The 26750-nt window shown below is 53.6% G+C and overlaps 4 protein-coding genes and 1 non-coding gene across 5 annotated transcripts; 3 read left to right on the top strand and 2 right to left on the bottom strand.

The window, feature by feature from the left end:
• Nucleotides 1–1271: 1271 nt before the first annotated feature.
• On the bottom strand, nt 1272–1356 carry LOC121085927. Its single transcript, XR_005827240.1, has one exon. It is a non-coding gene; the product is annotated as a small nucleolar RNA SNORD45 (small nucleolar RNA).
• A 2852-nt stretch (nt 1357–4208) lies between these two features.
• On the bottom strand, nt 4209–11333 carry LOC121084364 (medium-chain specific acyl-CoA dehydrogenase, mitochondrial-like). Its single transcript, XM_040585725.1, is given in 10 exon segments — nt 4209–5538; nt 7026–7274; nt 7934–8029; nt 8106–8246; nt 8383–8491; nt 9521–9536; nt 9539–9647; nt 10445–10525; nt 10612–10712; nt 11174–11333. Coding segments are annotated over 10 exon segments (1134 nt in total). The 3' UTR covers nt 4209–5466.
• A 411-nt stretch (nt 11334–11744) lies between these two features.
• LOC121084363 (acrosin-like) lies at nt 11745–14191 on the top strand. Its single transcript, XM_040585724.1, has 5 exons — nt 11745–11925; nt 12209–12409; nt 12671–12936; nt 13223–13368; nt 13838–14191. The coding sequence occupies exons 1-5, from the start codon at nt 11786–11788 to the stop codon at nt 14189–14191; spliced, it is 1107 nt and encodes a 368-aa protein (XP_040441658.1). The 5' UTR covers nt 11745–11785.
• Nucleotides 14192–16631: 2440 nt separating this feature from the next.
• Nucleotides 16632–19686, top strand: LOC121084407 (acrosin-like). The gene is made up of 4 exons (XM_040585793.1): nt 16632–17827; nt 18089–18354; nt 18641–18786; nt 19256–19686. Exons 1-4 carry the CDS (start codon nt 17667–17669, stop codon nt 19607–19609), a joined length of 927 nt encoding a protein of 308 aa, XP_040441727.1. The 5' UTR covers nt 16632–17666; the 3' UTR covers nt 19610–19686.
• A 3222-nt stretch (nt 19687–22908) lies between these two features.
• On the top strand, nt 22909–25667 carry LOC121084399 (acrosin-like). Its single transcript, XM_040585787.1, has 4 exons — nt 22909–23238; nt 23502–23767; nt 24055–24200; nt 24670–25667. The coding sequence occupies exons 1-4, from the start codon at nt 23078–23080 to the stop codon at nt 25021–25023; spliced, it is 927 nt and encodes a 308-aa protein (XP_040441721.1). The 5' UTR covers nt 22909–23077; the 3' UTR covers nt 25024–25667.
• The last annotated feature ends 1083 nt before the right edge of the window (nt 25668–26750 follow it).

Raw genomic sequence — 26750 nt, 5'->3', positions numbered from 1 at the left:
TCACTCCCTTGTGCACTATGTGGCTGTAACACACTCTGGGTTACGCACACAGACCCTGCTGTGCACACTGGCAGTCTGGCCTGTTGCCGACTACAAAGATGGATCCTTCCTCACCAGGTGAGGCAGGCTCTCCGGTGCCTGCAGCAGGAGCCTGTGTGCCAGTATAACAGCACCGGTGGCCTTACATAAATATGCAGGAGATGGCACAGGAGCAAAACGGCAAAAAGTGAACTTGGCGTCTCAGTGGTGGGCTGGAGAGGGAATGAAAACTATTTTTTTTAAACAAATACTTTCCAATCACCATTGAAAAGATGGGACAAGATGCTAAGCCCCACCCAGGTTTTACAGCGAACAACAAAAAAACAAACTAAAAAGTGCCCCTGTATTGTTTCCTTTGCCATCCCACGGATGGACCCTCAGTAACTGACAAGTATACATCGTAACTCAAGTGACCTGTGTTTACTGCACATGAAAGCAAACAAACCCCTTTCAGCTGGCCTACACGTTCAGACATATATCCAAAGAAACTCCATTAATCTGACTTGCAAAGAGCTCCACGACCTAAAAACTTTACACGTAGCGCCCTCCAAGAGAACTGCAGAGCTGTGGACTCTCACAAATGCTGGGGCACACCTCTTGGCCTGCCTGAAACATTCAGAGGGCTCTCAGATAATCCGGGAAGAAGTCAAAACCGTTCTGGGTTTAGAGCAAGGCCGACTACACTTGCATGTTTTCTTTTGCATACTCACACCTGGGAGCCAAACCAAAACAGCTACGCAGGCAACAGAAGGATTGCTCAGCACATCTAGACCAACAGAGCTCCCCTAAAGCAAACTTGGAGGAATTCATACCCCAAGTCAACATCTGCAGTGCAACCTGGCCACAAACTGTGAAACAATGTCACTTGCAGGTCAAACTCATGCGAGCATTTTCTCCTTACAAAAACCAAAAAATTAATAAAACACATCCCCTTCTATGCCACATCAGGTATCGCACTCCGGCAGTTGAGCTGTAACTGCATTTCAGAAATAACATAACAAATACATCAGTATTTGCTAATGTGGTACCCAGAGCTGCAGACAGTTAACATGAACATGTCTCCTGGTAGCAGACAGTTATTAAGCTAAAAACTATACCTCCCTAACACATAAATGGAAGAAAACTCAAACCGTGTCCCCTTCTCCTCACGCTGGGTTACAGCCTCTGACAGGCATTTCATTCCACTGCTTGGAAAAGCTCCAAGGTTGCAGCTTAAGGGAACTGGACTTCCCCGGGTCTCAGAGTAATTCTAGAGCTAAAGTGGTGATAGACATCAACTCTAGATCAGATAATACATGCCAACACTCATCACTGACCCAAGGCAGCAACCACCTTCTGGCCTACCTGCAGGTTTCAAACCCAACACGCTTTCTTCCTGAAGCGGGACGCTACCTCATTTCTTTGTAGCACCATCAACATGCTCCTGGAGACGGCGCTAGAGATGGTATGCAGGCAACCCAGCCACTGTTGGGAAGCACCAGAGCCTTTTCAGCACTGTTTTTCACTACAGTTTACATGTGAAAAGAGAAAAGAGAGAGTAAAAAAAAACCCGCAAATAACGAGAGCTTTATTCCACAATGGAGACAGCCATGGTGAATAAATCAGATTTTCCTCGGGGCAAAAGCGCACACCAAATAAAGAATTTTGTTGAACAGCGCGGTAGAGTTCTCAGGAAAAAGCAGCCCCTAACTCTCGACAAGGAAAAGAAGATTAGACCTCTTCAGAAAAGCACCGCTGTGCGGCAACAAGCCAACACTCCACATACCTCCGTCTCCTCATCCCGACTGCAGGCAAGGGAGGCCACGTGTTCCTCCAAAGTAACGTGCTCGGGGCACCAGGTTTTCCTATCGCAGCCATACGCGGCGTCACCTTTAAAAACCACCCAAAAAACCCAGTCAGTTGTGGTGCCGGATCGGGAGGTGCCCGTGCCAATTCGGGAATTCGGCGAGGGCCTCTCTGGACACAGACCTTTCTGAGGCGAAACGTCTCCCCGGGGCCCATCCCCGCTGCCGCCTTCCCCCCCAACAAGCGTCCCCCCGGACCCCACGCGGCCAGGCCAGGCCAGGCCAGGCCAGGCCAGGCCAGGCCGACTACACCCTCACTGCCGTGCCGTGCCGTGCCGTGCCGTGCCGTGCCGTGCCGTGCCGTGCCGCTGCACCAAGCCCAAACGGCCCGCTGCCGCCCGCGGGCTGCGGGAGCCGGGCCCAGCCCTTCCCGCGCAGCGCAAGAAAATGGCGCCCGGTGGCGGGGCGGGGCCGCAGGCGGCAGGACCCCGGCCGGGGCTGCCCACGCCCTTCGCCTGCTCCGCGCCGGCCGAGGGAGGCGGCGCCGCGGCCAGGCGGGCCCCGGCGGGCCCGCGCGCGCCTTGCGGGGGGGAGGGTCCCGCCCGGAACCGCCGTGTCCTCCGCGCCGCTGAGGAGAAGGGCGGCGCGGCCGGGCTGCGGGGCAGCGCTGGCCATCGGCTCGTCCAACCCCCCCCGCTAAAGCAGCTGTTCTCGGGCAGGGTGCTGAGGGGCTCGGCCGGGCGGAGAAGCAGCTCTGCGGGCAGCCCGCTGCAGCGCTCCGGCACCCTCCAAACACGGAATTTCCCCCTCACGTTCAGAAGGAGCTCCCTGTGCTGCGGCGTGTGCCCGGCGCCCCTTGTGCCGCCGTGGAGCAGAGCGCGGCCCCATCCTCCCGACCCTCGCCCTGCAGGTACTTACAGAGAAATTCACAGCTTCCTGTGAAGTCGGGCTCGCAGCTCAGCCACAGAGCAGGTGACGGCAGCTGCTCCCCCCCCCGCCAGAAATAAACCTCTTTCCTTCCCAAGCCAAACTTTGATCGCGCTCTTCATCACCGGCATTGCACTCTGGCGGGCGTGTTCCGTGCCGGGCCAGAGTGCCATTTGTAGACGCTACAAGAAGACATGTCTCTGATGCCGACCATTACAGAAAAATCTAAAATATAGAGCTTGTTTGTTGGTTGGTTTGGTTTTTGGTGGGGTTGTTTCTCGGGTTTGTTTTCGGAGCAGATGGGTGTTTTCTTGGGGGGTGGCCTGCGGGAGGGGTCTGAAGGGTTATGGGGGATGTTGGCACCACATCTACACATTTTCTAAATGCCCTCAGGGACGGTGATTCCAGCACTTGCCCGGGCAACCTGTTCCAGTGCTTGACCACCCTTTCAGCAAAGCAATTTTTTTATTCTTTTATTAGTAATACCCAATGTAAACCTCCCCTGTTGTAACTTGAGGCTGTTTCCTCTTGTCCTGTGACCTGTTAATCTGGGAGAAGAGGCCGACCCCCACCTCGCTACAGCCTCCTGTCAGGCAGTTGTGGGGAGCAGTAAGGTGTGTCCCTGCCCCCCGAGTCCCCTCCTCTCCAGGCTGAACACCCCCAGTTCTCTCAGCTGCTCCTCATCAGACTCGTGCTGCAGACCCTAATGACGCTTCCTTGCCAGGAGCGCCTGGCTGCCTATGCTTCCATCCCATGAGGTGTTCACGCACGTAGCTCGCATCCCCCTGAGCCTTCTCTTGTCCAGGCTAAACAGCTCCAGCTCTCAGCCTTTCCTCATCTTCCAAACCCTCCACCACGGCGGCCCGTCCCCGGTCTGTCTCCAGGATGTCCTCTCTTGTACAGGGGAATCCCAGCACTCCATGCGTGACCTTGCCAGTGCTAAGCGATATCCCCAAGAAGTCTGGGGAAGGTGCATTGTGCCAGTGCTGAAAGAAGGGCCTATCCAGGTTAAAACAAACAAAAAACAAACACAAAAACCCTCACAGAACTTCCTCCTCCTCCTCAGGAAATGTAGTCAAGTGAATATTCTGATGAAAAGGAGCAACAGGTTTAAATATACTGGGTTTGAAATTAAGGTGATGTTAAAAGGCATTCTTCACTCGTATCATCCTAATGAAACATCTGCTGGGTTCAGAAGTGTTAATAGTGAAAGAGGCCATTTTCGCTAATAAGCCGATACTCTTACTGCTACTGGGTACTGTCTAAATCCTTAAATCTGACACACGTGCAGACAGCAGCACGTGGTATTGCTGACCTGGAAGGGCTGTTCAGCTCCACGGGCTGTAGCACAGCGAGACCTGCAGGACAGCTGTTAGCATACCTCAGACACAGGACAACTTACCTGAAATACAATTTGAATGGTTTGACAAGCAAAGTGAATAAAAGCAACTGCACCTCTCTGCTTATAAGTACATTTTTATTAGAGTGCAGCAACGGCTGTCAGAAGCAACATCTTGATCATCTAATTTTACAGTGAAAAAACATGGTGTTGTGAGGTTCTCATTTCTTGCCCTTTACTCTATTTGGCCATTTGGGGTTTAGAACATCCAAGTTTAGAACAGCATTGTTATACCTGAAAATAAGGCCGTTTCCTACAGGTTCTTTTGCACAGGATCAGTTCAAATGAAAACATGTTTAAAACTGAATGCTCATCCTTCTTTTTTTCCCCACGGTGATAAAAAAATGCGTACCTGTATTTCTCAAGAGCTGTACTTGCCACTCATCCATAAACAAGTGTTGCTTAAGGCACAAGAAAACAAGTAACTTCCTCTCAGGCACAGAGATGAACCGCACTGAATGACAGTTTCTGTCTTTGCTGCAGATTCAGGTGAATCAGATGATTAAGTCACTGAAAAGAAGCCCGATGAAAACAAAAGCTACTGTTTGTTCACGCTGGCTCATAAGTGTCTGTAAAATTCAGAGGATCTGCAAGTAGTAATTAGAGCCACTGTTTGAGAAAAACACCAATCTGTCTTGTAATTGACAAGAATGTATGGTACTGAAAGAAGCCAGTATGTATTCACTGTCTTTTTTTTTAAGATGAAAGTTTCTGAAGGCCACAGAACTAAAGCGTTAGCATATTTATTTTAGGAAGTGGTGACCTAGAGACCATGTGCTGCAGCAGCATGGTGTTCCTGAGGAAGCAGAATCGCTTTTTACGGCTTCCCTGAGATTTATTACTATGATAGCCACCCAAACCCCAGTGATAAAAGACTGGGAGCGAATCTGTATCATTATAAACAATACGGAAATACCCCGAAAATGATGTTCCTCGTTACATGCTGAATGCCTTCACAGACCCAAAAAGAGAAAAAAATAATCATTTTGTTCACTTTTTTGATCACATAAATTTTACAGGGCTGTTTTTTACCTCTCCTCCTGCCAAAAGCCAAAGGTCTGACTGAAAGAGAGTGGGGGAAGAGGACAACCGATCACTTTGGAATTCAGAAATGTTTAGAAAACACCAGGTTTGTTAGAAGAAATGAAGCGAGGGAATGGGCAGGGAGTACAGAAGCAGTGCTTAATCACGTACACAAAAAGATTTCAGGAAAAGGGGTTTATGCACGCCTTTAATTGTATTGAGAAATGCACTAAAATCCTCTTCCGTGAGAGCACAGAACACTACAGTAGAGGCAGATGTGCTTGGTAGGTTTCTTTAAGCTTTGTATTTGGCAACGTGTTCACGAGCTATGATCATCCTTTGAATCTGAGCAGTCCCTTCATAAATCTGAAAAGAAGAATTGCAAGATTGATCATTTTTGTAAAATATTTTCACAGATCTTTCTACACTTGTCAACCTTCATAGCACAAATCCACAGTGGATTAGGACGTGCAGAAAGAGAGAGAAAACTGAAGAAAATTTGAGCGTGCTTTGATTAACTACAGTGGGCTAAATGCAATAAACCACATACAAGATCTTGAGAGAGAGTCTTGTGTTCCCAGATGCTCTCATCAAAACTCTGTAAGGTTCTCACAAACTTAACAGACATAGCGGATGAAGGATGGGGAAAATGGATTCTCTGGGGAAGCAAATACATCATCTCGGTTTTGAAAGTGAGGGTGGAGGCAGGGAGGTGACCTGGGCTGCAAGTGTTGTATTTTCTTTGACTAGCCTTTCAAGGCCACAGCAAATATTCAGATTCATCCATTTATTACCACTGCTCCTTCACTAGTACTCCCTTCAACACATTATTTTTTTACCTTTTTTTTAACCAGGCGTTCTTGCGTTTTCCTCTAGAAACATTCTGTGTCTTGCCCCTGATCTATTTGGCTTGCTGACAGCCAAGTCAGAGCTACACGACCGAAGACGTATGTAGGTGTAACGCAGAAAGGCAGCCACGGACTCCAACGGTACAGTGCAATGTGATTCAAGGGCAACACAGTTCAGTGGTTTAAAGCATTTCAGCTCCCAGTTCTGCTGAAGCTTGCTGTGGCAAATTGCTCCAATAAAGATTACTGAGTTTGCTAAACATCAGTCAGTCTTGCTGGATAAAGAACTGCAGCATCGTATATGCTAAGAGGACACTTACGACATGGAATATTTTCTTGGTAATAATACCGCAGAAAAAGAACGGGGGATTATGGGTGACTATGGACTAAACACGACTAAATATGAGCATGTTTTGTTCTTTTGGAGAAGGCAAAAATAATAAAAAAAGGAAGGGTTAATCGCTCCTGACTGCGCCACACTTCTGTTAATACAGCATATGCAAGATCATGAATCCATGATACTCAGTGATGGTAATATCTCAGCTGAAGTAATCTGCCCAGTTTATACCAAAGTCTCAGGCAGACAGACAGTTTAGAGCACCGCAAGAAGCGATGAAGAGAACAGCGTTACACGTAAGGCATCTCCACTTGACAGAATACCAAAGCAAGTGATCAAAATAGCCATGCTTCTTTTCTACAGTGCTTTTTTTCTAAGAGTGCAAAAGCTTTAAAATGAAGAGTCCATGCATTTCAGAGTTACCACATGAGAAAAAAACCGCACCACTACAGTCGTCTTATGTAGGTTAAGTTGTTGATCTAACCCAAAGAGTTTTGTATGTAAGAATCTGCCTCGTTTGAATGCCCTTTCTTTGAATGGAAGGATTATTGCTCTCACCCTCAATTTTTTTTTCCATATGTTCACATCATGATTTCAATCAGTAGCCATTAGTTTCTTTTCTATAAAATGTATGCATTCCTCTGAAGATCACTCCCTCTTTTACTCACCTGGTAGATCTTAGCATCTCTCATTAGTTTTTCTACAGGATATTCAGTATTAAATCAATTTCCTCCAAAAATCTGCACTGCATCTGTAGCTACTTGGTTTGCAACGTCACCCGCGAACGCTTTTGCGATGGAAGCATAGTAGGTATTCCTGCGACCGGCATCGACTTCCCACGCAGCCCTTTGGTAAGCCATCCTAGCCAGTTCCACTTTCATTGCCATTTCAGCAAGCATGAAAGACACCGCTTGGTGCTGTAAATGATGAAATAAACCCAGTTAACTTTGCCGGCTTAAAATTCTATGACATCCAAGAATACGGTCTTCATACTTCTGAATCTGCAAATTCAACACGCTCAGGAAGCTTTGAGTTCTACAGAATCTGGATCAGGCTCTCAACTCTATGCTGAGTTAGACAGGTTGTTAATTCTAAATCCACTTAAGTCACAGGGATGAAGTACTGAAGTTGTGCTTTACTTTTCGTGAGATCTCTATGTCGCTTGTTGTTTATTCACAAGCAGTGTGACTGGCCATGTTTTCCATTCATATTAATACCATGAGTCTTGTTTCACATACCTCACAGAGGTGTTTTTCCTTCCCTGAAAATCCCTGTGCATGAGACTTGAAGAATTTAAGTATGTCCTGACAGTACAGGAGTTTCAGGATTTTGGGTGGAGTTTTCTTTACGATTTTACTATTTTCATCAAGAAGTTACGGAAGAATCCCAGGAGTTCCTGCATAGCTAGATTTACTCAGACAGTGCGGACCTATATACTTGAAAACCCAAGAAATGGCAGGCACAAAACAACTCACACATCCTAAGCATCAAGGAAGAACACCGAAAATTCACCAGTGGGACATCTAGTATCAAAACACAGCTTTTTGATGTATTTGTTTTTATATATTTAACTTACTTCAACAATTGGTTTCCCAAAGGTTTTTCTCTCCAAAGCATATTTAGTAGCTTCATCGAGTGCTCTTTTTGCTAACCCAACAGCACCAGCTGCTACCTGAATTAAATATAGCACAGAATGAAAATCAGAAATTCCTACTGTACTTTGCAAGTAACTTATTTCTGCTACTTACGGGTGGCCTGGTCTTATCAAAAGCTCCCATTGCGATTTTAAAGCCAGCTCCCTCGGCTATTAACACATTTTCTTTTGGAACTCTTACGTCTTCAAAGACAATACCCCTTGTATCAGAGCAGCGCTGACCCATATTCATTTCCTGAAAAGCAAAGTTTACAAAGGTCCAGCTACACTGGATTCTTGCAATGTATGGCACATTCTTGTTCTTTACTTCTTTTGCATTACTGGTTTAGAAGTAAATTCTTGGCTTGTCAAATAAGAGATGCACTCTTCACCTTTCTTCCAATTTGGATTCCAGGGCTATTTGCTTCCACGATGAATCCAGTAAAGGCTTTGCTTGCGGGGACTTTTGGATCTGGATTGGTACGAGCTAGCAAAAAATACCTAGTGTAAAACAAATACGAGGGGAGTCAGCTCATCCTCACAATTAACAATCAGACACTTTTTTAGCTCACACGTTAAATGTTGGTTTTGGTTTTGTGTGTGTTGGTATCAGGAAATAAACCACTGAATAAGTTAGCAACCCTTTATTCTTGGCCCTTCCAAAAAAGTAAAACCCTGAGAGGGAGCAAGAGAGCAAAAGTGTCAATGCATCTCTTGCTGCAAAAGTCAAGATTTAATTCAGTTCCTTCAGATCAACATGCAAAGGTTCTCCACATTTTCCGTGTGTTGTAAGTCTTAATATTACAATCAGCTTCACAAATAACACAAAAGAAACCAATTGCCAGCACGCAGATAAAGATGTTTGCTTGGGAAATACAGTATTGCATGCAAAATGTTCGATTATCCTCTTGGTTTTACTATCTTGGTTTTACTCTTTGAAGTTGTAAATAGTTTTTTTCCTGTTATCAATTAAAGAGTTGTGTATCACCTTTACGGTGTTCAGTAACATCAAGAGATAGCTGATAGTTTCTCTTTGATCATTCTATCTTGAACAAGGAAGTAATGAGAAAAGAAAACCTTACAGCTTTCCCTCTGGATTTAGAAGGAATTTAGTGTTGGGGATGAGCATGATCTTACGTGAGACATGATGCAAGAGGTGCATCTTGTAAAGCACCTCCATAGACACCAGAGCACCACCTGCACTCTTTGACACTTGGAAAGCATCTTCCCTTAAGAAAATAAAATGCACAAGCACAAGCCTGGAGCTTTTCTGTCTTCACTAACAGCTAGGGCTGTTTCTAGTCCAATGAGAAGCAACTGATGTCGGCCACCGCACCCACAAAGCCAGTTCCCCTGTAACACGAGCTTCTGGAGTACTGTGACAGTTAAGTGTTGCTGCCCTTCCCTGAGGAGTGTGATAGCAGCCACAACTGAGAGCCCATTCCCTGGGGGGTTGCACACAGGACACACGCCTCCCCCAAGACAGAACAGAACAACAGAAAACGTAATGCCAGTGGCAAGTCAACGCACCAGTTTGCTTTCCCACTGTGATCCACATCTTCTGGCCATTAATGACATACTCATCTCCTTTCCTCTCAGCCTTGGCTTTTATACCAACCACATCAGAGCCTGCTCCAGGCTCTGTTACACAGTAAGCCTAAAAGAAAAGAAAACGTAGAATCCTGAAGAATAAAGTTCTACTTTTAAGCAACCAGAAATTACTGCAAATTATGTGCACCAAACTGATCTGTAAACGTTTTAAGTGAACCGCGTGGAAAACCCCAGAACGCATCCAAAAGGCCCAACAAGGGTCTGCACAAGAATCCAAACATGTAGGGGTCGATTTTCCTCATAAATCCATAATAATTCTTACAATTGTCTTTTAATTTTAATGGTAAACAGACGCATTCTGTAACTTTTCATAAGCCATCACTTCCTTATGCTTCACAACTCCGATATGGAAGCCAAAGACCTTTCAAATCTGAAAATAAGAGCACAGAGTAACACTTTATGGTTGCTGTGCTCTTCATTTTATGAGGCTCACTTGTTCAGATTTTAACACACTGCACATGAATCTTTATTACCTTAACAGAGAGCGCCTGTATAATGTTTAAGATCCATAAATTTAAGATCAATGCCCATCTGAGTGGAGTCTGTGCTCATACAAACCTTGCATTTTTCTTAGACTCCCACACCTTCTCTTGAAAGGGAAATAAAAGGCACTGCTTTTTGGTAAGTGACTCAGCATGGTTTTCCGGGTACTACCTTCTGTTTGCTTATTGAATGCACTTAATTCAATATTCCTTGACTTTCAGAAAAAGCCACTGTTTATTTACAAACCAAAACAGGCTACACTGTGAATACATATCAGTGTTTTAAAAAAAACAAAACCCAACCAAAACCATAATTAATACAATTTGGGAACAGTCTGCAATGCACCTAAGTTATACTTACACACATCATTGGTTCCTCTGTCATTCTTCCCAAGTATTTTTTCTGTTGCTGCTCATTTCCTGCAATGATTACTGGCATTTGCTGAAAGAAAATATTTAGACCATTAATCCATCTTTCTAAAGGGCACAGACTCTAGTCTAAAGGCGGTAAGAAATGACAGAACTGACCCCTAGGGAGTTCGCCTCGATGGCTGTTTGAACCCCGGTACAGCCGTAAGCCAACTCTTCTGTAATAAGGCACGCTTCAAAACTGCCAAGGCCAAGGCCACCTACAGTTGAAACATTTCATGGACTAAAATGAGCTAAAAAATTGCAACATATTAGTGATTTACAAAACCTACTTATCAAAATCATATGCCCTCACATACTTCTGACCGCGTGTTGCGTACAATTAGACATTCCCATGCCAGCTTTTTAAACAAAGTTTTGTCAGATTAGTGACAGATGATTTAAAAATTACATTTTGCAGATCCAGGGTGATGGTGTGCTTGGTGTCGGACAGATTGCACAAAATGTACCAGTGGGACCTTTTGACTACTTTGCATCTGAGAATTTCCTTAAGAGTTCTTAGGAAGCAGAGAAAGGGCCACAAGGGCTGTTAATCAAATAGCGATTGACCAACACCCGGTGCTGCCTAATCCTCCCGCTTTGTTAACAGCGACAGGTGATTCTAATGTCTGTTTTACAGCATTGGACTTCGAAGGCGCCTTCTTTGGCGTTCTGATTGTACGTCCTCGGCCGTGCGTAGCAGGTGCCACAACTGCCCTCTTCAGTGTTGGTCCAGAACCGCAATCCAACCCAGAGATGTGCTGCGTGTGCCTTTCCCTGTGCTGCGTGAAGGAAGGTTGGCACTGCTGGGCTAGGCTTGGCTTCTTTGGCTTGCCCGTCATTGCTTGCCTGCCACGACCATCAAAAGAGTGTCTCTTCAAGAGCCAAGCACGCGCGTGCTGCCTCTAGTGGTTGCGTTCTCTGTTGTGTGTCTCTTTATTGGGAAGGAGCAGGTGGCAAAGGGCTGCCGAGAGCAGGGCGGCAGTGACCTTCGCAAAGAGGTAGCGACGCCACGCTTGGTTTTTCCTGTGAGCTGTTAGCAGGCAGAGCCGGGAGCCAGGCGCTGCTGCCTGCCACGGGGCCTGCCCACCCTCATCGCGCAAAGGGAGCATTCCGCGGGGCTCTGTGGGGGCTGTGCGATCCCAGCTCCTGCCTCCCGTCCTGCTTGGAACCCCTCCTGTTGCCCCCCCTCCCCGCAGAGGCCACCACGCCCAGCCCCGTGGCAACCAGCCACTCTGTGACATCACCCCCCGGGGCCAAGGGCATCCTGGGCAACGCGAGTTCAGGGGGCAGTATGTTGGCGGCTGCACTGGCGGTGACAAGCCCTCCTCCTTGCAGCTGCCACGTGTCACTGGCAGGGATGGATTTGCTGCTCCTCCTCCTCGTCCTGCTGGCCATGTGCTGTCCTGCGTACGGCACATGGGACAGCTGTGGGTAAGTGGCCCGAGGCTCTGGGAGGGAGCTTGGGCAAGCCCTTGTGGGCTTGGCTGGAGGGCAGCCAGTGTGGGAGGCTCATTTCCTTGCCAGCACGCAGGCTGTTGGCAGTACTCACCTACGGGGCTAAAGCAGAAAGAGGCAGGGTGTGGACACACGCGTGCCCCACAGGCTTCCCCAGCCCTGCTGGCCAGGCAGCGCCTTGTGGGGAGGGAAGACGGCTGACCGTGAGCCGTAGGGGTGCCAGCCATCCAGCAGGACACTAAGGAGTTTCTCTTTACAGGGGGACCTGCGGGCTCCGGCCCACGGCTTTTCCATATGGCATGTCGCGCGTTGTGGGTGGCACAGATGCCCAGGCAGGGGCCTGGCCCTGGATCGTCAGCATCCAGAACCCCTGGCAAGCGGGCACGGGTCATACCTGCGGAGGCTCCCTCATCAGCGCACAGTGGGTCCTGACAGCAGCCCACTGCTTCATCGAGGCCAGGTAAGGCGTCGCCGGGAACGCGCATAGCCCCACAACACTAGCGCTTGCCCCGTGCGCAGCAGCACGGGCTACTCCCGCCCCGTTTCCTTGCAGGACGCCCAGGGCCTGGGTGCTCCTTGAGCCTGAGGCACACGAGGCCAGTCCCACCCTCCCGAGCGCTGCTCTCCTCTCTCCCTCGGCAAGCGGAAGGCAGGGCAACTGCTGGGCTGCTGCAGCACGTGGCTGTGCTCCCTCTGAGTCCTCTCCCCATTTGCCTTCCAGCTACATCACCATGTGGCACGTGGTGATCGGTGCCACCCGGCTGACTCAGCTGGGCCCTGAGGCCCAGGTGCGCAACATCAAGCGGCTGCTCCTTCACCAAGGCTACAGTAACATCACGCAGAGGAACGACATTGCCTTGCTGGAGCTGGACCAGCCTGTGCAGTGCAACGCCTACGTTCAGCTTGCCTGCGTGCCCGATGCCTCGCTGAGAGTCTCGCAGCTGAAAAACTGCTACATCAGCGGCTGGGGTGCCACGACTGCAAGATGTGAGTACCGCGGAAGTACTCGTGTGCCGAGCGCAAGCTTGGCACGCTCGGGGCCATTGCTTGGGCTTCCTGACAGCAGAGGCCAGAGCCCGAGTCAGGCTGCGGGGACGTATGCCTCTTGAGAGATGGGCCTGAGCCCTTTCCCCAGAGCAAGGCGGAAGGGAAATGCCGCTATAACGCCTCTCAGGATGCAAAGCCAAGCGCGGGCGAGGCAAGGGATTCCGCCAGGCAGGGGAGGAGAAGTGCCAGTGAGCTGCTGCTTGCTAATTCCTTCCTGTGCTCACAGCTGGACGATCAACGGATGTGCTGCAGGAGGCCCAGGTCCGCCTCATTGATGTCAACGTCTGTAACAGCAGCCGGTGGTACAGAGGGGCCATCCACACGCACAACGTCTGTGCTGGCTATCCGCAGGGCGGCATTGACACCTGCCAGGTAGGAGCGTGCTACGAGCCAAGCCCCGTAGCACAGGCAGCCCCGCCACACGCAACGACGCCAACATGGCCCGGCATGTGCTTGGCCTGGCCAGTGCCCCTCCCACTTCAGGTCCCCACCGCCGGGGGGGCTTATACCCCCTTCCCCATCGGCAGGCCCCTGCCCAGCGCCCCTCTTGTCCCAGAGGCATGGCACTCTGCCCAGAAAGCCCTCCTAGTGTTCTTGGCAGCCCATGGCTCCCCATGCCAAGCCTGCCACAGCTCTCTCCCACACACCCACCATCCCCGTGCAGTGAGGAGAGCCAGCCCCACCTTACAAGCCCACCACCCCTTCCCAGGCAAGGCTCGCTCGACACAGCCTCGCTCTGCAGGGAACACAGCTCCGGCAGGTGCCGTCAGAGAGAAGGAGCCAACCCCCGTGCTGACGGTGGCCACCCAGCAACCCCTTTGTCCTCTCTCCTCCTCTGCAGGGGGACAGCGGTGGGCCTCTCGTCTGCCAAGACAGCAGTGCAGACTACTTCTGGCTTGTTGGTGTCACCAGCTGGGGGAGAGGCTGTGCCAGAGCCAGGCAGCCCGGAGTCTACACCTCCACTCAGCACTTCTACGACTGGATCCTGCTACAGATGGGCCTGCGCCCAGCAGTGAGGGCTACTCCAACAGCACGCGCTTGGAGTCATTTTGTCACCACGTCAAGCCCTGTTGCGAGGCCAAGGCCCACAGCAGCACAGTGGGGTGGCTCCTGCCCATTTCCAGTCCAGAAGCTGCTGGACTTCTTTAGCCGGCTGCAGGAGCTCCTGCAGTACCTAAGGGGAAAAATGGTGTGAGCAGCAGGACAAACGGCACGCAGGGCAGGCTGCAGTGTGCCACCACCGTTTCCTTTGGGGCAATGCCTGCCGATGCAAAGGCCCCCTCAGCATCAAAGGGCTGCTCTGCCCTGCGCCCGTGCCTCGGGATGCACACACCTGATGAGGCTGACCACATGCTTGAAATAAAATGTTTCGGTGCTCACAGCAAACCAGGCTTCAGCTCAAGTCAGTCTCCTGTGCGAGGCAAGGACTTCCACGCCCGGCACCTGCCAAGCGAGGCAGGCTGCAGGCAGACAAGGCGGGCACAAAGGGAAAGAGTCCCTGCAAAGGGCTGAAAGTGGGCCTGCTCAGGGAGGAGGGGGAGGCTGCACTGGAGGAAGGGAACACAGGTCACCACGCCCTGGAGGGCTTGGGGAAAGGAGCTGGAAACACAGAACGTCTTTGGCCAGCTCCTGGTGGGATCCCGCTGCGCTTGTGGATGAGCCACAAGTGACCCTGAAACTGGACTCTCATGACCCAGGACAGACGCGTCTAGAAAGACCCAAGGGTTGCGCTGAGGATTTGGGGAAGGAGCTTGCCTTCGAGCCCCACATATGCCACAGACTTCATTTCCATCCTGTGTCGCGGTTTAACCCCGGCTGGCAACCAAACGCTACCGGCAACCAAACGCCACGCAGCCACTTGCGCACTCCCCCCCACCCGGAGGGGTGGGGAGGAGAACCAGAAAGCAATGTAAAGCTGGAGGGTTGAGATAAGAACAATGTAATAATTTAGACAGAAGAAAGAGTGAAGAACAACAGTAACAATACCAAGAAGAAGAATAAAAACAACAACAACAACAACAACAACAACAACAACAATAACAATTAGGATGGAAAGGTGGGGGAAAAGGGTAAAATCAAAAGGAAGGGAGAAGGAAAAAAAAGGAAATGATGCACAGTACAACTGTTCACCACCCGCTGACCGATGCCCAGCCAGTCCCTGAGCAAGAATCCCCCCGCCAGCTAACCCTCCAAGTTTCTATACCAAGCATGACGTCCCACGGGACGGAATACCTCTGTGGCTGCTTCACGTCAGCTGACCTGGCTGTGTCCCTTCCCAGTCTCTTGTGCCCCTCCAGCACTCTGGCTGGCAAGGCCCAAGAAACCAAAAAGGCCTTGACTTAGCAGAAACGCCAGGCAGCAACAACCGAAAACATCAGTGCAGCTACCAACATTGTTCTCACATCATAGCCAAAACACAGCACTTCACTAGCTACGAAGAAGAAAGTTAACTCCATCCCAGCTGAAACCAGGACACGGGGCCATCTCCTACTCGGCATGTGCTGCACAGGTCTTTGTAGCCTTCTTGATCGGTGCTGACGTGCGGAATCAAACTCTACAACTCAAGGAGGGTTATCAAGCAGGCATGTTTATCGGGGCTCCGGCTGCAAGGGGGATCGCTCCTCCTCACTTGCACACCCAGGGCTTAAGTAAGCAGATCCCTATTACACAGAAGCATACGTATTCATTAGATTCCCAAGAAAAGGCGGGGGTTATTACCATTCGGTCCAGGAACTCAGTATCATAAGCCTCCTCACTCTGGCGCGGGTGCGTTGACACCTGCTGGTCCTGGGCTGGGCTCTCTGGGAGGAAGGCTCGCACCCTTCCTCAGGATGTACTTTTCCCTTTGGCGCGCAGTGCTGAGGAGTCCACGCCAGCAAGCGCAGAGCCAGGTTGTACTGGTTCTCTTCCCGGCTCGTACATCTTGCAGACAACATAGTTCTTGCTTACAACGTAGCTAGTCGATCGGTATCGACACGTGCAGACCGTAGTGTCCTTGTTAGTCAGTCCATTAAACACAAGTGCTGAAGCACCAGTTGCAAGGTCTGCATATTTACCGAATGATTTTCAGCTTGAACTCTCTCCGTGCAGAGTCTTTACTTCTGAGCGTCATGGCCTGTGACCGCCTTGCTGCCATCCGAAAAGCCCTGCACACTGGGACCCTCCTAGGTGGCAGAGCTTGTGTCCACACGGCAGCAGCTGCCTTGGGCCAGGGGGTTGCTCAGCCCAGCAGCACCAGGAAGTGTGGAATTGAAACCAGGAGCGAAGCCGCTAAGACAAAACCAGTACCCTATGAAGTTGGAATCCTGGCTCGGACTGGAGCCTAGAAGTCATAATTGCCTAAAACAGGGGTTGTTGCAAAGCCACATGCCCAGGAGCAGCATGTAGTACAACATCTAAGGGCTGTTAATCAAATAGCGATTGACCAACACCCGGTGCTGCCTAATCCTCCTGCTTTGTTAACAGCGACAGGTGATTCTAATGTCTGTTTTACAGCATTGGACTTCGAAGGCGCCTTCTTTGGCGTTCTGATTGTATGTCCTCGGCCGTGCGTAGCAGGTGCCACAACTGCCCTCTTCAGTGTTGGTCCAGAACCGCAATCCAACCCAGAGAGAGCAGGGAGACGAAGCCTGCCAGAGGGCGTTGCTGTGGCTGACATAGCCAGCGAGGACTGTGCTGCGTGTGCCTTTCCCTGTGCTGCGTGCAGGAAGGTTGGCACTGCTGGGCTAGGCTTGGCTTCTTTGGCTTGCCCGTCACTGCTTGCCTGCCACGACCATCAAAAGAGTGTCTCTTCAAGAGCCAAGCACGCGCGTGCTGCCTCTAGTGGTTGCGTTCTCTGTTGTGTGTCTCTTTATTGAGAAGGAGCAGGTAGCAAAGGGCTGCCGAGAGCAGGGCGGCAGTGACCTTCGCAAAGAGGTAGCGACGCCACGCTTGGTTTTTCCTGTGAGCTGTTAGCAGGCAGAGCCGGGAGCCAGGCGCTGCTGCCTGCCACGGGGCCTGCCCACCCTCATCGCGCAAAGGGAGCATTCCGCGGGGCTCTGTGGGGGCTGTGCGATCCCAGCTCCTGCCTCCCGTCCTGCTTGGAACCCCTCCTGTTGCCCCCCCTCCCCGCAGAGGCCACCACGCCCAGCCCCGTGGCAACCAGCCACTCTGTGACATCACCCCCGGGGCCAAGGGCATCCTGGGCAACGCGAGTTCAGGGGGCAGTATGTTGGCGGCTGCACTGGCGGTGACAAGCCCTCCTCCTTGCAGCTGCCACGTGTCACTGGCAGGGATGGATTTGCTGCTCCTCCTCCTCGTCCTGCTGGCCATGTGCTGTCCTGCGTACGGCACATGGGACAGCTGTGGGTAAGTGGCCCGAGGCTCTGGGAGGGAGCTTGGGCAAGCCCTTGTGGGCTTGGCTGGAGGGCAGCCAGTGTGGGAGGCTCATTTCCTTGCCAGCACGCAGGCTGTTGGCAGTACTCACCTACGGGGCTAAAGCAGAAAGAGGCAGGGTGTGGACACACGCGTGCCCCACAGGCTTCCCCAGCCCTGCTGGCCAGGCAGCGCCTTGTGGGGAGGGAAGACGGCTGACCGTGAGCCGTAGGGGTGCCAGCCATCCAGCAGGAGACTAAGGAGTTTCTCTTTACAGAGGGACCTGCGGGCTCCGGCCCACGGCTTTTCCATATGGCATGTCGCGCGTTGTGGGTGGCACAGATGCCCAGGCAGGGGCCTGGCCCTGGATCGTCAGCATCCAGAACCCCTGGCAAGCGGGCACGGGTCATACCTGCGGAGGCTCCCTCATCAGCGCACAGTGGGTCCTGACAGCAGCCCACTGCTTCATCGAGGCCAGGTAAGGCGTCGCCGGGAACGCGCATAGCCCCACAACACTAGCGCTTGCCCCGTGCGCAGCAGCACGGGCTACTCCCGCCCCGTTTCCTCGCAGGACGCCCAGGGCCTGGGTGCTCCTTGAGCCTGAGGCACACGAGGCCAGTCCCACCCTCCCGAGCGCTGCTCTCCTCTCTCCCTCGGCAAGCAGAAGGCAGGGCAACTGCTGGGCTGCTGCAGCACGTGGCTGTGCTCCCTCTGAGTCCTCTCCCCATTTGCCTTCCAGCTACATCACCATGTGGCGCGTGGTGATCGGTGCCACCCGGCTGACTCAGCTGGGCCCTGAGGCCCAGGTGCGCAACATCAAGCGGCTACTCCTTCACCAAGGCTACAGTAACATCACGCAGAGGAACGACATTGCCTTGCTGGAGCTGGACCAGCCTGTGCAGTGCAACGCCTACGTTCAGCTTGCCTGCGTGCCCGATGCCTCTCTGAGAGTCTCGCAGCTGAAAAACTGCTACATCAGCGGCTGGGGTGCCACGACTGCAAGATGTGAGTACCGCGGAAGTACTCGTGTGCCGAGCGCAAGCTTGGCACGCTCGGGGCCATTGCTTGGGCTTCCTGACAGCAGAGGCCAGAGCCCCAGCCAGGCTGCGGGGACGTATGCCTCTTGAGAGATGGACCTGAGCCCTTTCCCCAGAGCAAGGCGGAAGGGAAATGCCGCTATAACGCCTCTCAGGATGCAAAGCCAAGCGCGGGCGAGGCAAGGGATTCCGCCAGGCAGGGGAGGAGAAGTGCCAGTGAGCTGCTGCTTGCTAATTCCTTCCTGTGCTCACAGCTGGACGATCAACGGATGTGCTGCAGGAGGCCCAGGTCCGCCTCATTGATGTCAACGTCTGTAACAGCAGCCGGTGGTACAGAGGGGCCATCCACACGCACAACGTCTGTGCTGGCTATCCGCAGGGCGGCATTGACACCTGCCAGGTAGGAGCGTGCTACGAGCCAAGCCCCGTAGCACAGGCAGCCCCGCCACACGCAACGACGCCAACATGGCCCGGCATGTGCTTGGCCTGGCCAGTGCCCCTCCCACTTCAGGTCCCCACCGCCGGGGGGGCTTATACCCCCTTCCCCATCGGCAGGCCCCTGCCCAGCGCCCCTCTTGTCCCAGAGGCATGGCACTCTGCCCAGAAAGCCCTCCTAGTGTTCTTGGCAGCCCATGGCTCCCCATGCCAAGCCTGCCACAGCTCTCTCCCACACACCCACCATCCCCGTGCAGTGAGGAGAGCCAGCCCCACCTTACAAGCCCACCAGCCCTTCCCAGGCAAGGCTCGCTCGACACAGCCTCGCTCTGCAGGGAACACAGCTCCGGCAGGTGCCGTCAGAGAGAAGGAGCCAACCCCCGTGCTGACGGTGGCCACCCAGCAACCCCTTTGTCCTCTCTCCTCCTCTGCAGGGGGACAGCGGTGGGCCTCTCGTCTGCCAAGACAGCAGTGCAGACTACTTCTGGCTTGTTGGTGTCACCAGCTGGGGGAGAGGCTGTGCCAGAGCCAGGCAGCCCGGAGTCTACACCTCCACTCAGCACTTCTACGACTGGATCCTGCTACAGATGGGCCTGCGCCCAGCAGTGAGGGCTACTCCAACAGCACGCGCTTGGAGTCATTTTGTCACCACGTCAAGCCCCGTTGCGAGGCCAAGGCCCACAGCAGCACAGTGGGGCGGCTCCTGCCCATTTCCAGTCCAGAAGCTGCTGGACTTCTTTAGCCGGCTGCAGGAGCTCCTGCAGTACCTAAGGGGAAAAACGGTGTGAGCAGCAGGACAAACGGCACGCAGGGCAGGCTGCAGTGTGCCACCACCGTTTCCTTTGGGGCAATGCCTGCCGATGCAAAGGCCCCCTCAGCATCAAAGGGCTGCTCTGCCCTGCGCCCGTGCCTCGGGATGCACACACCTGATGAGGCTGACCACATGCTTGAAATAAAATGTTTCGGTGCTCACAGCAAACCAGGCTTCAGCTCAAGTCAGTCTCCTGTGCGAGGCAAGGACTTCCACGCCCGGCACCTGCCAAGCGAGGCAGGCTGCAGGCAGACAAGGCGGGCACAAAGGGAAAGAGTCCCTGCAAAGGGCTGAAAGTGGGCCTGCTCAGGGAGGAGGGGGAGGCTGCACTGGAGGAAGGGAACACAGGTCACCACGCCCTGGAGGGCTTGGGGAAAGGAGCTGGAAACACAGAACGTCTTTGGCCAGCTCCTGGTGGGATCCCGCTGCGCTTGTGGATGAGCCACAAGTGACCCTGAAACTGGACTCTCATGACCCAGGACAGACGCGTCTAGAAAGACCCAAGGGTTGCGCTGAGGATTTGGGGAAGGAGCTTGCCTTCGAGCCCCACATATGCCACAGACTTCATTTCCATCCTGTGTCGCGGTTTAACCCCGGCTGGCAACCAAACGCTACCGGCAACCAAACGCCATGCAGCCACTTGCGCACTCCCCCCCACCTGGAGGGGTGGGGAGGAGAACCAGAAAGCAATGTAAAGCTGGAGGGTTGAGATAAGAACAATGTAATAATTTAGACAGAAGAAAGAGTGAAGAACAACAGTAACAATACCAAGAAGAAGAATAAAAACAACAACAATAACAACAACAACAACAATAACAATTAGGATGGAAAGGTGGGGGAAAAGGGTAAAATCAAAAGGAAGGGAGAAGGAAAAAAAGGAAATGATACACAGTACAACTGCTCACCACCCGCTGACCGATGCCCAGCCAGTCCCTGAGCAAGAATCCCCCCGCCAGCTAACCCTCCAAGTTTCTATACCAAGCATGACGTCCCACGGGACGGAATACCTCTGTGGCTGCTTCATGTCAGCTGACCTGGCTGTGTCCCTTCCCAGTCTCTTGTGCCCCTCCAGCACTCTGGCTGGCAAGGCCCAAGAAACCAAAAAGGCCTTGACTTAGCAGAAACGCCAGGCAGCAACAACCGAAAACATCAGTGCAGCTACCAACATTGTTCTCACATCATAGCCAAAACACAGCACTTCACTAGCTACGAAGAAGAAAGTTAACTCCATCCCAGCTGAAACCAGGACACGGGGCCATCTCCTACTCGGCATGTGCTGCACAGGTCTTTGTAGCCTTCTTGATCGGTGCTGACGTGCGGAATCAAACTCTACAACTCAAGGAGGGTTATCAAGCAGGCATGTTTATCGGGGCTCCGGCTGCAAGGGGGATCGCTCCTCCTCACTTGCACACCCAAGGCTTAAGTAAGCAGATCCCTATTACACAGAAGCATACGTATTCATTAGATTCCCAAGAAAAGGCGGGGTTATTACCATTCGGTCCAGGAACTCAGTATCATAAGCCTCCTCACTCTGGCGCGGGTGCGTTGACACCTGCTGGTCCTGGGCTGGGCTCTCTGGGAGGAAGGCTCGCACCCTTCCTCAGGATGTACTTTTCCCTTTGGCGCGCAGTGCTGAGGAGTCCACACCAGCAAGCGCAGAACCAGGTTGCACTGGTTCTCTTCCCGGCTCGTACATCTTGCAGACAACATAGTTCTTGCTTACAACGTAGCTAGTCGATCGGTATCGACACGTGCAGACCGTAGTGTCCTTGTTAGTCAGTCCGTTAAACACAAGTGCTGAAGCACCAGTTGCAAGGTCTGCATATTTACCGAATGATTTTCAGCTTGAACTCTCTCCGTGCAGAGTCTTTACTTCTGAGCGTCATGGCCTGTGACCGCCTTGCTGCCATCCGAAAAGCCCTGCACACTGGGACCCTCCTAGGTGGCAGAGCTTGTGTCCACACGGCAGCAGCTGCCTTGGGCCAGGGGGTTGCTCAGCCCAGCAGCACCAGGAAGTGTGGAATTGAAACCGGGAGCGAAGCCGCTAAGACAAAACCAGTACCCTATGAAGTTGGAATCCTGGCTCGGACTGGAGCCTAGAAGTCATAATTGCCTAAAACAGGGGTTGTTGCAAAGCCACATGCCCAGGAGCAGCATGTAGTACAACATCTAAGGGCTGTTAATCAAATAGCGATTGACCAACACCCGGTGCTGCCTAATCCTCCCGCTTTGTTAACAGCGACAGGTGATTCTAATGTCTGTTTTACAGCATTGGACTTCGAAGGCGCCTTCTTTGGCGTTCTGATTGTATGTCCTCGGCCGTGCGTAGCAGGTGCCACAACTGCCCTCTTCAGTGTTGGTCCAGAACCGCAATCCAACCCAGAGAGAGCAGGGACACGAAGCCTGCCAGAGGGCGTTGCTGTGGCTGACATAGCCAGCGAGGACTGTGCTGCGTGTGCCTTTCCCTGTGCTGCGTGCAGGAAGGTTGGCACTGCTGGGCTAGGCTTGGCTTCTTTGGCTTGCCCGTCACTGCTTGCCTGCCACGACCATCAAAAGAGTGTCTCTTCAAGAGCCAAGCACGCGCGTGCTGCCTCTAGTGGTTGCGTTCTCTGTTGTGTGTCTCTTTATTGGGAAGGAGCAGGTGGCAAAGGGCTGCCGAGAGCAGGGCGGCAGTGACCTTTGCAAAGAGGTAGCGACGCCACGCTTGGTTTTTCCTGTGAGCTGTTAGCAGGCAGAGCCGGGAGCCAGGCGCTGCTGCCTGCCACGGGGCCTGCCCACCCTCATCGCGCAAAGGGAGCATTCCGCGGGGCTCTGTGGGGGCTGTGCGATCCCAGCTCCTGCCTCCCGTCCTGCTTGGAACCCCTCCTGTTGCCCCCCCTCCCCGCAGATGCCACCACGCCCAGCCCCGTGGCAACCAGCCACTCTGTGACATCACCCCCCGGGGCCAAGGGCATCCTGGGCAACGCGAGTTCAGGGGGCAGTATGTTGGCGGCTGCACTGGCGGTGACAAGCCCTCCTCCTTGCAGCTGCCACGTGTCACTGGCAGGGATGGATTTGCTGCTCCTCCTCCTCGTCCTGCTGGCCATGTGCTGTCCTGCGTACGGCACATGGGACAGCTGTGGGTAAGTGGCCCGAGGCTCTGGGAGGGAGCTTGGGCAAGCCCTTGTGGGCTTGGCTGGAGGGCAGCCAGTGTGGGAGGCTCATTTCCTTGCCAGCACGCAGGCTGTTGGCAGTACTCACCTACGGGGCTAAAGCAGAAAGAGGCTGGGTGTGGACACACGCGTGCCCCACAGGCTTCCCCAGCCCTGCTGGCCAGGCAGCGCCTTGTGGGGAGGGAAGACGGCTGACCGTGAGCCGTAGGGGTGCCAGCCATCCAGCAGGACACTAAGGAGTTTCTCTTTACAGAGGGACCTGCGGGCTCCGGCCCACGGCTTTTCCATATGGCATGTCGCGCGTTGTGGGTGGCACAGATGCCCAGGCAGGGGCCTGGCCCTGGATCGTCAGCATCCAGAACCCCTGGCAAGCGGGCACGGGTCATACCTGCGGAGGCTCCCTCATCAGCGCACAGTGGGTCCTGACAGCAGCCCACTGCTTCATCGAGGCCAGGTAAGGCGTCGCCGGGAACGCGCATAGCCCCACAACACTAGCGCTTGCCCCGTGCGCAGCAGCACGGGCTACTCCCGCCCCGTTTCCTCGCAGGACGCCCAGGGCCTGGGTGCTCCTTGAGCCTGAGGCACACGAGGCCAGTCCCACCCTCCCGAGCGCTGCTATCCTCTCTCCCTCTGGCAAGCAGGAAGGCAGGGCAACTGCTGGGCTGCTGCAGCACGTGGCTGTGCTCCCTCTGAGTCCTCTCCCCATTTGCCTTCCAGCTACATCACCATGTGGCGCGTGGTGATCGGTGCCACCCGGCTGACTCAGCTGGGCCCTGAGGCCCAGGTGCGCAACATCAAGCGGCTGCTCCTTCACCAAGGCTACAGTAACATCACGCAGAGCAACGACATTGCCTTGCTGGAGCTGGACCAGCCTGTGCAGTGCAACGCCTACGTTCAGCTTGCCTGCGTGCCCGATGCCTCGCTGAGAGTCTCGCAGCTGAAAAACTGCTACATCAGCGGCTGGGGTGCCACGACTGCAAGATGTGAGTACCGCGGAAGTACTCGTGTGCCGAGCGCAAGCTTGGCACGCTCGGGGCCATTGCTTGGGCTTCCTGACAGCAGAGGCCAGAGCCCCAGTCAGGCTGCGGGGACGTATGCCTCTTGAGAGATGGGCCTGAGCCCTTTCCCCAGAGCAAGGCGGAAGGGAAATGCCGCTATAACGCCTCTCAGGATGCAAAGCCAAGCGCGGGGCGAGGCAAGGGATTCCGCCAGGCAGGGGAGGAGAAGTGCCAGTGAGCTGCTGCTTGCTAATTCCTTCCTGTGCTCACAGCTGGACGATCAACGGATGTGCTGCAGGAGGCCCAGGTCCGCCTCATTGATGTCAACGTCTGTAACAGCAGCCGGTGGTACAGAGGGGCCATCCACACGCACAACGTCTGTGCTGGCTATCCGCAGGGCGGCATTGACACCTGCCAGGTAGGAGCGTGCTACGAGCCAAGCCCCATAGCACAGGCAGCCCCGCCACACGCAACTACGCCAACATGGCCCGGCATGTGCTTGGCCTGGCCAGTGCCCCTCCCACTTCAGGTCCCCACCGCCGGGGGGGCTTATACCCCCTTCCCCATCGGCAGGCCCCTGCCCAGTGCCCCTCTTGTCCCAGAGGCATGGCGCTCTGCCCAGAAAGCCCTCCTAGTGTTCTTGGCAGACCATGGCTCCCCATCCCAAGCCTGCCACAGCTCTCTCCCACACACCCACCATCCCCGTGCAGTGAGGAGAGCCAGCCCCACCTTACAAGCCCACCAGCCCTTCCCAGGCAAGGCTCGCTCGACACAGCCTCGCTCTGCAGGGAACACAGCTCCGGCAGGTGCCGTCAGAGAGAAGGAGCCAACCCCCGTGCTGACGGTGGCCACCCAACAACCCCTTTGTCCTCTCTCCTCCTCTGCAGGGGGACAGCGGTGGGCCTCTCGTCTGCCAAGACAGCAGTGCAGACTACTTCTGGCTTGTTGGTGTCACCAGCTGGGGGAGAGGCTGTGCCAGAGCCAGGCAGCCCGGAGTTTACACCTCCACTCAGCACTTCTACGACTGGATCCTGCTACAGATGGGCCTGCGCCCAGCAGTGAGGGCTACTCCAACAGCACGCGCTTGGAGTCATTTTGTCACCACCTCAAGCCCCGTTGCGAGGCCAAGGCCCACAGCAGCACAGTGGGGCGGCTCCTGCCCATTTCCAGTCCAGAAGCTGCTGGACTTCTTTAGCCGGCTGCAGGAGCTCCTGCAGTACCTAAGGGGAAAAACGGTGTGAGCAGCAGGACAAACGGCACGCAGGGCAGGCTGCAGTGTGCCACCACCGTTTCCTTTGGGGCAATGCCTGCCGATGCAAAGGCCACCTCAGCGTCAAAGGGCTGCTCTGCCCTGCGCCCGTGCCTCGGGATGCACACACCTGATGAGGCTGACCACATGCTTGAAATAAAATGTTTCGGTGCTCACAGCAAACCAGGCTTCAGCTCAAGTCAGTCTCCTGTGCGAGGCAAGGACTTCCACGCCCGGCACCTGCCAAGCGAGGCAGGCTGCAGGCAGACAAGGCGGGCACAAAGGGAAAGAGTCCCTGCAAAGGGCTGAAAGTGGGCCTGCTCAGGGAGGAGGGGGAGGCTGCACTGGAGGAAGGGAACACAGGTCACCACGCCCTGGAGGGCTTGGGGAAAGGAGCTGGAAACACAGAACGTCTTTGGCCAGCTCCTGGTGGGATCCCGCTGCGCTTGTGGATGAGCCACAAGTGACCCTGAAACTGGACTCTCATGACCCAGGACAGACGCGTCTAGAAAGACCCAAGGGTTGCGCTGAGGATTTGGGGAAGGAGCTTGCCTTCGAGCCCCACATATGCCACAGACTTCATTTCCATCCTGTGTCGCGGTTTAACCCCGGCTGGCAACCAAACGCTACCGGCAACCAAACGCCATGCAGCCACTTGCGCACTCCCCCCCACCCGGAGGGGTGGGGAGGAGAACCAGAAAGCAATGTAAAGCTGGAGGGTTGAGATAAGAACAATGTAATAATTTAGACAGAAGAAAGAGTGAAGAACAACAGTAACAATACCAAGAAGAAGAATAACAACAACAATAACGATTAGGATGGAAAGGTGGGGGAAAAGGGTAAAATCAAAAGGAAGGGAGAAGGAAAAAAAGGAAATGATGCACAGTACAACTGCTCACCACCCGCTGACCGATGCCCAGCCAGTCCCTGAGCAAGAATCCCCCCGCCAGCTAACCCTCCAAGTTTCTATACCAAGCATGACGTCCCACGGGACGGAATACCTCTGTGGCTGCTTCACGTCAGCTGACCTGGCTGTGTCCCTTCCCAGTCTCTTGTGCCCCTCCAGCACTCTGGCTGGCAAGGCCCAAGAAACCAAAAAGGCCTTGACTTAGCAGAAACGCCAGGCAGCAACAACCGAAAACATCAGTGCAGCTACCAACATTGTTCTCACATCATAGCCAAAACACAGCACTTCACTAGCTACGAAGAAGAAAGTTAACTCCATCCCAGCTGAAACCAGGACACGGGGCCATCTCCTACTCGGCATGTGCTGCACAGGTCTTTGTAGCCTTCTTGATCGGTGCTGACGTGCGGAATCAAACTCTACAACTCAAGGAGGGTTATCAAGCAGGCATGTTTATCGGGGCTCCGGCTGCAAGGGGGATCGCTCCTCCTCACTTGCACACCCAAGGCTTAAGTAAGCAGATCCCTATTACACAGAAGCATACATATTCATTAGATTCCCAAGAAAAGGCGGGGTTATTACCATTCGGTCCAGGAACTCAGTATCATAAGCCTCCTCACTCTGGCGCGGGTGCGTTGACACCTGCTGGTCCTGGGCTGGGCTCTCTGGGAGGAAGGCTCGCACCCTTCCTCAGGATGTACTTTTCCCTTTGGCGCGCAGTGCTGAGGAGTCCACACCAGCAAGCGCAGAACCAGGTTGCACTGGTTCTCTTCCCGGCTCGTACATCTTGCAGACAACATAGTTCTTGCTTACAA

The sequence above is a fragment of the Falco naumanni genome, chromosome 3 (assembly GCF_017639655.2).
Source record: "Falco naumanni isolate bFalNau1 chromosome 3, bFalNau1.pat, whole genome shotgun sequence".
Taxonomy (NCBI): Eukaryota; Metazoa; Chordata; class Aves; order Falconiformes; family Falconidae; genus Falco; species Falco naumanni.
The sequence above is the reverse complement of the archived record's forward strand: the minus strand, read 5'-3'. Positions and strand labels throughout refer to the sequence as shown.

Coding starts and splice junctions, on each gene's coding strand:
- LOC121084363 (XM_040585724.1), top strand. CDS start 11,786: ATGTTGGCGGCTGCACTGGCGGTGACAAGCCCTCCTCCTTGCAGCTGC. Junction 12,410..12,670: donor CACTGCTTCATCGAGGCCAG/GTAAGGCGTCGC, acceptor TTTGCCTTCCAG/CTACATCACCATGTGGCACG. Junction 12,937..13,222: donor GGGTGCCACGACTGCAAGAT/GTGAGTACCGCG, acceptor CTGTGCTCACAG/CTGGACGATCAACGGATGTG.
- LOC121084407 (XM_040585793.1), top strand. CDS start 17,667: ATGTCGCGCGTTGTGGGTGGCACAGATGCCCAGGCAGGGGCCTGGCCC. Junction 17,828..18,088: donor CACTGCTTCATCGAGGCCAG/GTAAGGCGTCGC, acceptor TTTGCCTTCCAG/CTACATCACCATGTGGCGCG. Junction 18,355..18,640: donor GGGTGCCACGACTGCAAGAT/GTGAGTACCGCG, acceptor CTGTGCTCACAG/CTGGACGATCAACGGATGTG.
- LOC121084399 (XM_040585787.1), top strand. CDS start 23,078: ATGTCGCGCGTTGTGGGTGGCACAGATGCCCAGGCAGGGGCCTGGCCC. Junction 23,239..23,501: donor CACTGCTTCATCGAGGCCAG/GTAAGGCGTCGC, acceptor TTTGCCTTCCAG/CTACATCACCATGTGGCGCG. Junction 24,201..24,669: donor GCGGCATTGACACCTGCCAG/GTAGGAGCGTGC, acceptor CCTCCTCTGCAG/GGGGACAGCGGTGGGCCTCT.